The sequence below is a fragment of the Nestor notabilis genome, unplaced genomic scaffold (assembly GCF_000696875.1).
Source record: "Nestor notabilis isolate BGI_N333 unplaced genomic scaffold, ASM69687v1 scaffold6778, whole genome shotgun sequence".
Lineage (NCBI taxonomy): Eukaryota > Metazoa > Chordata > Aves > Psittaciformes > Psittacidae > Nestor > Nestor notabilis.
In genome coordinates this window covers 277-10,837 of record NW_009941432.1, presented here as the reverse complement: position 1 = coordinate 10,837, position 10,561 = coordinate 277, and the positions used below count along the sequence as shown (strand labels likewise).

General features: G+C 42.9%; 1 protein-coding gene across 1 annotated transcript in view; it reads right to left on the bottom strand.

Moving 5' to 3' along the window:
* SCUBE2 (signal peptide, CUB domain, EGF-like 2) overlaps positions 1–9,022 on the bottom strand; it is a gene marked incomplete at its 5' end in the record, with an annotated part of 36,412 nt that extends 27,390 nt beyond the window's left edge. Inside the window, 3 exons of the mRNA XM_010020877.1 lie at positions 4,997–5,131; positions 8,324–8,449; positions 8,900–9,022. Coding sequence (XP_010019179.1) covers positions 4,997–5,131; positions 8,324–8,449; positions 8,900–9,022 — 384 coding nt within the window. The remainder of the gene's footprint in view (positions 1–4,996; positions 5,132–8,323; positions 8,450–8,899) is intronic.
* Between the last annotated feature and the right edge of the window lie 1,539 nt (positions 9,023–10,561).

The following is a 10,561-nucleotide window of genomic DNA, read 5'->3' as shown; positions in this document are numbered from 1 at the left end:
ACACATGAATGCCTAGGCTAACAGTCACAATAGTAATTCCTATTTCAGTTACTGGCCTATGAAGCAGATTTCCAAAGTCATAACCTACCTCAGCAGTGACCAAGTAGAGACCAGGCAGACAAGCAGATTGCACATATGCTGTATGTTGATTCTCTTTTTTGATTACCATTTTGTTTTCAACTTTTTTCTGATTTCTATAAATACCTCCCAAAATAACCCCACTGGGGATTATCACAGTATTCTGCATTTCTACCTTCCCAATCAGATAGAATTTAGTGCCAGTGCTTGTTTTAACCAAATGAAAAAGCAATGTTACACTAGTGACTTCCTTCCTTTTGGTGCACCTCCTAAAAACAATCTGTCATTTTGGTCTCTGAAAGTTACAAGCTGTTCATGCACCAGCACTCAATGACTGCCAGAGTGTCTGGTCTGGTCTTTGCAAAAAGTTGAAGTCAGTTAAATAGGAAGGAATTGTTGCTAAAATTACTGTAAAAACTTCTTTTACTTTGCATTGGCAAGATGGTGATACAATTTGTACACACTCAACTTAAAACTATGCAGTAGCTGGGTGGATTATACCTGGGATCATCAAACCAAATTACAAGAACAGTTTTTCTTCTAACAGTATACCACAAGTTTTTGCTGTAGTATTCCATAGTGCTACAAAATTGGGAGAGAAAACAACTGAATGCTCTCCTCAGTTATACAGGAAACACAGCATTGTCATCAAATTTTCTGCCTTGGGCTCTTATAAGACATATTACACCAAAATCGTTTCCTCCTTGCTGAGAACACTTCATGTGAGAAGACCAAGTAAAGCACACTTGGGCTGCAAGGGCTTATCCCACATTACCACAGCGAACTTCTGAGTTGAGCAGATGTGCAGCCAGAGAGAAAGAGAAGGGTCACCATGCTGCTGAAAAGGGATTGTTTGAACAATTCCACACCCTAGATATTTTTTAAGCTTACACAAGCCCTTTTCACAGCCTTTACTAAGTGAAACAAAACCACTGTATTGGCAAACAGAGGTCAACTCATCACCACTATTCCACTACAGTTAGATCCTTGCTCAACACAGGACTAGCCTTGCCATCTGAAGCTCAACCCACGGTACCCTTTCTCTATTAAGACAGCTTAAAGCAACAAAATAATGGATATTGCAGATCTTAGGTTATTTTGCTTTAATGGCTTTTTGATTCCTTTCCCACAGTGAAGACTCTGCAGAAGCCTAACAAGACAATGACCCTTCAAATCCTGCAGCACACACAAGACAATGACCCTTCAAATCCTGCAGCACACAGCCACAATTCAAAGAGCCCACATGAAAGCTACGATCCATTATTGTACTGTCAGTCAAGGAACAAGACAACCTATGAGGCCACAAATTAGCTTCATTAACTCTAGCGTTTTTGTGACATTTCTGTTCTTAAGCATGCAGCATGATTTGGTCTGTTAGCTCACAGGTGTTAGAAAGCATTAAGAGAATTAGCAGCCTGGTTTCTGTTAATAAAGTTATTCTTCCGTCTCTATTGAGCTACCAAAGGGGAAACTGCTCAAGTAGGTACTTTGGTAAAGTTCACTGACATCAGACAAGTGGTTTAAATGCTCAGTTTGGGATTCTCCATTCTAAGTGAGCAGAATTCAACCAGGTCTCCAGAGAAAGCTAAAACTGCACTTCACAAACCAGGGCACATTTTAATAACAACATACCCATTGTGTAACAAGATACATGCCCAAACCCACCAAAATTTAGCTGACCCAAAAGACAGCATTTCATAGAAGACACATAGTAAATCTAGCGTTTACTATGAAGCCGCTTGCTTGTTTCCAAAGGTAGTAAATTTCTATTGAGCCCCATTTTATATGGTTGTATTTAAGAAATGTCTGTAAATCCACAAATGCTGTGTGACTGTAAACTCCTTCATGGACACAAAACCTCCCAGGTCACATTGTTCCAGAGCTGTTGCAACAGCAGATTGTGGTCCAGAACCAAAGCCCAAGCAACTTTTGGTCAAATCCCACCACATGCTTCCCAGACACAGTTTCTCTTGCAGGAGAGCCTGCCCTACTGGTGCACAAGTGTCTGGGATGAGTCTCTTGGTCACCACACACACAGCCAAGAGAGCCAAACCCAGCGCCTGTCCAGCCTAGCGGACCCCAAGCCAGGTGAGTTCTTCCTGATGACTGGACTTTCATGAAGTTACCCAGCAAACTTCAGTGAGATCTGAGTGCTCCTGTCACTGGCAAGACAAAGGCGAAAAGCCAGCACAGTATTCCCCTATCAGGTCACATTAGTCTCTGTATTTAAATCTTTTTTACACAGAAGATTAGGGACATGACCACCAACGTGCTAAGAACATTAAGGCTCCATTTAGGGCACATTCAAACAGGCTCTCAATAGGACAGAGGGAGAGGATGCAATTGTGCAAAGCACTACCAGAGTTTTTCAGAGGCACCCTCTGATAGACAAATGGTGAGGAGCATCCACGCAGCCAGCACAACAGGGTATCCCAGGAGCACTTTAGTCTTTTTTTCATGCTTTCTACACCCTTGTGTTAAGGCAACTTTTCCCAGAAAAGTTTGCTGGTTGTCTGACTGTTCTCCGTGCTCAGGAGGACTCTAAGAGCAGTAGCTGAGATGGTCTCCTGTGTACGAGCTTTCAGCCCACACAGTGATTCCAAATGTGACTTTCATCATGCACATCTAATTTGCTAGCACTGATTCAGCCCCACAGTAGATAACGATGACTGTGAAACACTACAAGGAAGAGTAGCGAGATTTGTTGATCTATAGCAGAAGCAATCACAAGATGTACTACATATTTACTTGTGAAAAACCCTGTTTTCCTTCAAAGTTTTGTATTCTCTAATAAGGAGCAAGTTAAAACCAGAAACAAGCCACATGTGCATAGCTGCCCTGCCAGCTACTGTAACAGCCTCCCAGAGTAAGTCCATGCTTCCACACATAGGTGAAGAAGAGCTCATTCAGAGCAGACAGTCAGGAAAAAAAATAGGATAGTGCACAACTTCCCAAGATGCTCTGAGTTTCTGTGGTTTAAGGAGGGGGCTAGGCAGCACCATTCAGCCTTCTCAGAACAGCCTTGTGCTGCAGACCAACAGTCATGTCGGATGTTGATAATCAACTTTAATTATCAGACTATCTTCTAATAGCTACCTGACCTTGAGTCCCATATTACAGCAGGTGACCTGGAACCCAGACAATAATTGCAGACAGACTTGGAAAGGCAGATGACTCTTAGTTACTTCCATCATACACCAGGAGAAATACAACAGCTCCAAGCCTCTCTATTTCTCCTATCTCAAGTCCAGTTCACTCTTTTTCTGTGTATGTAAAGTATTGCAGACCACTAGAAAGGTCTCTCGAGCACTAATGTATGCACTCTTTTAACTGGGATGGGAGACAGGGAAGGAAATACTACCTCGTATTACAAATAAGAAGCAAAACTGAATACATGGTCTAGACAGTAGGTGCCAAATGCTGTTTCAATCAATGTTGAGAGGTCTCAAAAGAGAACTAATAAAGTATATACACTGAGAGATGCATACACGAGGCACAGAATAGAAGACTTAGCAACGAGCAGAAAAGTAGAGAACAAAGTGAGGGGAAAGATGAAGCAATGAGATTTGGCTTACAACAGACCTGCCCACCCAAGGAAAAAAAATGTGGGGAATCCCATGGATTCTTCACAGTAATGGCAGGGAGGCAGGAGGGAAACAGTCACAGCATGACTCAAAAAAATTCCAAAGATACAATTTAGGGAACAACTCTTAATGACAGGAAACGCTGCTGCTGTTAGTTCTGGAGAGTAGAAGGTACTCAGGTAGCAGCAAGTAAGAATAAAGAGTTGAAAGCTTTTCCTCTCTTGGTGTTGGACAAGACAAGAAGTTGAAGCAACTGATTTTCATCCTTAGATTCATGATCCGTGCACACACACACACATCACTGTTAGCAAGGCAACATGAAGGGAGATGTCTTGCCCCACCACTGCAGCCTTCCTGCTTGTCCCTGCTCCTGGCTCAGCTCCTGCTGTGGCAAGCTGAGCAATGGCCTGAGAAATCACCATGCATTACCAGACCCCTGTGGTACCAAGCCCAATACAGAGAAGCTGAGAATACAAATTCTTAATTCAAACAAAAGATCAATTCAGCTACGCCAGATGACAGCCACACTCACCAGCAATCACCACATATGTCTATAAATGTTGATCTCTTCACTATGGGGATTTTTAAAGTGAGGTTTGTTTATTCATGCTCAGATTCCTCTTACAGTCATGCCAACGATAAGCCATAGATTAAAGAAAGCTTTGCAGTTTAAAATACTTCTTGGTAAGAGATTCACTGTGCAGTTCAATGGACAACTCCATGATCTGAGCAACCACTTTAAAGTATTCCCCTAGGGCATCCAAAATAATTTTGTTCAATCTGATGTCTAATTAGATATCCAAGGCTCTCTGATCTCTCAAAGGTTGTTTCATAAAGGTTTCATTCAAAACAAAGAATGTGATTTGAATACCTTTGGGGCTGACAAACAATAAATCCCTTAGCTGAAATCTAAACACTGTACAGGGAACCTAAAAGGTACCTGAAGGTAATGCAGGTATTGCCCTGTAACTAAAGGCAATGCAAGTGGTCAGAACTCACTGTCCTGCAATTTGTCACCATTGCCTGGGTCAGGACACAGCTTAGCTGCACAACAGAGCATAAAGTACACTGGAAGTAGAGCAGTACAGCCTTTAACAAAGCACAGCACTGCAGACATACAGGTAGGATCAAAGGGGCATAAGGGATGTAAAGAGTTTTCAAAGTCACTTGGAAGATTCTGACACACTCTTCCTTTTGAAAGGAGTTGGGACTTCAAGACCCTTTGCAGCTTTGAAAAACTCAACCTAAAAATATTTTTGAAGATGCTTTAGAGATTTTGCAGTTAGCTTCTGTCCAAAACTCCTGCTTGGTGCCTGGAGGGAAGCAGCCAGTACCTTCTGAGCGGTGGATGCACGTGTGCTGGTTATCACTTAGAAAGAATCCTTCCTTACAGCGACATTCATAGCTCCCCACAGTGTTGACACAAACATGCTGGCAACCACCATTGTTGTACATGCATTCATCTGTATCTGAAAAAAAGAGAAAGAGAGAGATATCGGCTTTGGACTAAAACACATAAAATTATACCACACCCCAACACTCACATATGGCCACCAGCCACTCAATATGCAGTACAGAGAGACACCGACTCAGCATGTAACCACCCAGGCAGCTTTACACACCCCAGGCTAGCCCGCTGATGTTTTGCTGTCACCCTTTGGAAAGTGTATGTTTGCTGGTGCTCTTGCCCTGCTCACAGTTTGCCCAGTCACAGGACTTCCAAGAAATGCTGGCCAACTAACCAGAGCTACTGGTTATAACAAAGTAGCCTCAGTGGAGTCAGAAGCAGGGCTCCATACCACCTATGTGAACACACTCTGCCTCTCAGTGCAGCTGGTTAGCACTACCAGTCAGCAGCCTAGCACATTTACATCTAGGTTGAGCATCCATATGTGGTTCTGTCTTGTTAAGTGAGATGCATAAAAACACATCCAAGCTATAAAAGGCTTTTTACAGAAAGCACCCATTCTGAAGCAAAGGTTGAACAAGAAAAACGCAAACCTTAGAATAAATTTAGCTTGAAACCTACTCTCACTCTTTATTTTCACTCTAGCTGGAATTCACACATCACATCTGTTCTAATGCTCAGTTTGATTTAGTATCCTCCTCCCTCAGCTCTAGATCATCACTACTTACCACCAAAGCTGCTGCTGTGTTGCCTGACTGCAGTCAAGGACAAGAGCAGAAGTTTAGTTTTAATGTTGATTTTGCAACATGCAGAGCTTCAGCAACACCAGAGAATATAGAAGGAGGGCTCTGCTTTCAAGATAACCAAGAGAAACAAGGAATAGAAAAACTTTAGCTAAGCCTCTGAACAATAGGATGTTCATCTCAAATTCCAATTCTTGGGAATTTTACCCCTTAATAAGTGCAGGGTTTTGTAACCACGACAAGCAATGAATTTTCCTACCCTAATTATCAGAAATGTCAATTTGAAAAGGAAGTAAAAATGCTCAGTCCCTTGAAAACCAGGAGAAGACCTTGCTGAGGCAAAGCACTGGTCTCATTTACAACTTCATACGGAACATCATGTTTGCTCCCAGTTCTGTTCATTGTTCCTGTGCTAATAGTACAATGTTTTTAATTTAACATTGTAGCAGTTCTGGCATAAAACAGCTGTCTTAAAAAGGAGAAAGAGAAAGGCTTTAGTACGAAGTATAACTTAGTATTACAACAGATTTAATTTCTGCTAAAGGCAATGAGTAAGCCAGTTGGATGCAAAAGAATGTGACCTGCTGTAGCACAAACAGCGGCTGACATATCTCCATCACAAAGAAGCTGAGTATTTTGGAGTTCTACAGTGATGTGAATGTGCAAACAATCGTGAATAAACAGCCACCATGGGTCTTTCGTACCACAGATTTGAACTCCAGCAGATGTTTCTGTCTTGCAGACATTGGAAAGCTTTCAAAAAAAATCATCTCTTTCCAACAAGTAATTGTCTATTTGGCTTAAACCCAGGCACACAGCCGAGATGATCAAAAATAAGGGTGAGAGGAGGGCAACCCTGGCTCGAACAAAGTAAATAAACAGATTAAGAGAAGATGTGATCCAATCTGCTGCATACCAAAACATTTATTTAATGTTTACATCACATCTCAAAACTGGCAGGTCAGTGGTAAAAACTTCATTGTATGTCAATCACATTTTATTTCATTCTTACAAGTCTGCCATGTAATACTGAGCAGCTCCCCAGTAACAAAGCAGGTGGTAGATTTTGGTCAAAGGTATGTCTAGGTCTCGCTGGTCACAAACAAGTCAGCTGGAGTATGCTCTAGAGAGGCTACTGGATACAAAGAGTATACACCCTTTGGTGGCACTGTAAGAGGCAAGGTGTTCACTCATTCAGCCCTTCAGGGTAACCTTAACTGAACTCCACCGTGTGTTAATACAAATGTACTAGAGAAAAACAAGATGGCCTTCCTGTTGTTTTAAAGTATCAGCAGATACTTTGCTTCCCTCTCTACTTTCTTTAGTGAAATACTTGGAACTTAGTAACCTCATCCTCTCCTCCACTTACCCTGTAACAAAGTTAATCCGTGGGCAGGCAACAGGTACCCAGCAGGTAAAACCCAACACAATCCCACTGGAGACTCCAGAGTTTTTCTGGTTTGTTCCAGCATAAGATCCAGCATAGGGATGGTCTGACCTCCCACCTGATATGCCATACACTAGTGGGAAATACCCCGGCGAGGCTGAGAGAGCAAGTTTCTCCCTGACATGGGCATGGGAGCCTGTCTGGGCACATCCACGCTCCGTGCAGCAGAAAAGAAAAACAGAGGAATCTCTATAAAAGTGAACGGGAAAGGTACCACAGCACAGGGCAGAGCCACACAGGATACCCAGTGTGTGTCCTGGAAGCAGGACAGCTTCATCACCATAAGGGTCTGTCCCAAGGACATAACAGCGACTGCACAGAACATGACCAACAGGCTGGCAACTCATGTATTTCCATACACTGCTGCACTGTGTGATGAAAGATGAAAATCACACAGTCTTGTTACCCATTTTTAAAGAATTTTCACCTGCTGGCACACAAAAAGAAGGAAACTATCAAAGTCTTTGACAGAGAGCATGTGCATGCAGGGTCAAGCGAGCACTGCCAGGATTGAACATGTTTCCAGAGGTGCATACTTTGCTTCATATTAACCACCCAGAGAAACTCCAAGCACTTGGCTTAGTTCCGGTGTACTTCAATGGCCTCTATCATATACAGCTACTGCACACTCCCAATTGTCCTTTCCTTACAGCTTGCATGTGAGTATGTACTCAGACACACATCATGGATGTAGGAGAGAGAAGATTTCGAAGCCCAGAAACACATCTGAGAACTGATCCTAAACTAACTTTGGAACAGGAAAGACAATGATAGCACATGTTCTTTTACATACGCTCATTTAGCATAATAATAGATAGCACTTCATTTACTTTGATTCAAAGCACTTAACAGAAATGTAGCACAATTATTCTCCTCATTTACAGAGAAGGAAAGAGCCATGTTGGGATGGTACATCAGTACCTGGAATTCCTTAGTCCCACTTGTAACACTCTTCTCTAGCTGAGCCAATTCAGCCCAACAGATCACCACGCATTTCCCATGGATGCAGTTAAAGGGTTATGTTAGCATCCCTGCTCACAATGGTCATGAACACACTTCTTACCCAGGCAGTTGTGGCCATCATGAGCCAACATAAAGCCATCATAGCAAGTACAGCGGTAATTTCCCGGAATGTTGAAACACTCATGGACACAGCCTCCATTAAAGTCGTTATCACATTCATCAATGTCTAAGGAATAAAGCAAAATGGATCATTGCTTGAGTGTTATAGTCAGAGATGGATCACTGCTTGAGTGTTATAGACAGAGGTGTAACTGTGTAAATGTGAGCAGCAACTGCTGTCCGAAGTCATCGTTATCTTGTAAATAGACTATATTTAACACATTACTTGCCAAATATTTCTAACAAGTGACAAAACACCCTGAGGTTCCCATCTACCTTTACCTTATAGTTTTTAAGGCTGCTGGTTAAACAAGGAACTAATTATTAGACCAAGTGATATTACTAGGTGAAAAACCATGGAACCTGTTAGCCTTTGTAAGTAGTAAATCAGGCAAAGAAACACTGACTATTTTGAGTTCAAGTCATCGTCTATATTCCAAGCTGTTATTTTTACTGGCTCTATCTTAGCAATATCTCATGCTGACACAGGCAGAGCATAGCGCTTGGCTCACTTTACCTTCACATTTCTTCCCCTCACCAGTGTAACCCACTTTGCACGTGCACTTGTACAGTTTAGGGGTGTTTTGACAAATAGCATCTGGGTGGCAGTCATCGAGCCCCAGGGCACACTCATCCACATCTGTGGGAAGACAACAGATTCAGAAGAGATGTCAGAAGGTGGAGCACGGACCACGGCTCCTGCACACATCCCTGATGAGGTGACATAAGGCTGAGCACCTGTTTGCGGTGCACCCATGTGTATTACATGTGAGTCAGGACAGAAATATGCAGAGATCATGCTTGAACTTTAATTTGTATAAAGTTCTACTTGCATACAGATGTATTAGGATACAATTCAGATAAGCTTGTGTCAGGCTTTTGTACCCACCTATAAATACACCAAAAATAACGTATTATGGACTAGATCCTCCATGAGATTTAGCTGACAGTTTTACAGAGATTCGTTAGAAGCTGTTAATCTTTCTGGTTAACAAAAAACAGCTATTGAAGAAGTTCTTGATTGCATCCATGACATCACCCTCAGGAATCATTTTTAAACTAACAAAGGGAGTTTATAGAAATGTACTTTCAAAGTCACCGCCAATCACCAACATATTAAAAGACTGACTTACCATTAAACAGATGTGTAACTTATAAATAATGCCGATTTTTTAAATACAAGAATAGCATCTGGTGAGCAGCACTGCCAAATCACCTGGCCAGCCATCACAAAGCAGAGCATACTGAAGCAAAATATCCAGGTGGAAACTTCAGAGCAAGGGAAATGAGGAGAAAGGGAAACACCAACAGGAAGAAGTCCTGGAGACAGAGAAGTGTAGACAGAGAAGAGGAAGGAAAGTTACAGGCAGCAGAAGACCTCAGAAGAAGTTTTTCATACAGAAGAGAATTCAGACACAGTAACAGGAAGATTTCCAGCAACTGGCTAAAAGGAAGAACTTCAGAGGCAGCAGCACCCCACATTGGTACAAACTCCCAGAACAAGAGGACTAATTGCAGGAGGTGACTACACTTAAACAAGCAACTTCTTATAGTGGGGATCACCTTCTGAAGAGGAATTTCAACCAGCACCTCTCCCATTAACAATTATAGCATTCATCTCCTCCCCCCCAATCACAAAACATGCCTGTAGCTACTGCAGGAGCTGCCAACTGCAGTATTCGCTTGGTTTTAACTTCTAATGGCGTTTGGCAGCTGGAAACAAGTCAAAGAGCCAGTGCTTGAACAGCAGCGTTCTCCTGGCTCTCAGGTGCGCACAGAACTGATAGCAGTGATGGAGTCCCCTGACAGCACCACCAGAAAGCAAGGGGAACGTGGGAAACAGCTGGAGAGAGCAGCAGAATCTGTGGAAAAGTCATTTAAAAATAGGGCAGGGAGTGAACTGAGGGAGCCAGTCATGCAAGGAGGGGTGCAGGGAATAGCTGAGAGGCCTCCCCCAGAGGGACTCAGGTAGATGGGGCAGGAGGAAAGGGTGGGTAGGGAAGGGAAGACAGCAGGCAGAAAGAAGCATTAGCCACACGTGCTGGCTGCATGCCCCTGCCGGGTAAGCTCTCTCCTTCCCAGTCCCAGCAAGGGGAGCCCAGAGAACACACACCACGGAGGGGCTTCCTCCAAAGCCAGGTCACAGAGACATCAACTAGACCTCACGCCAGCGGCAAGT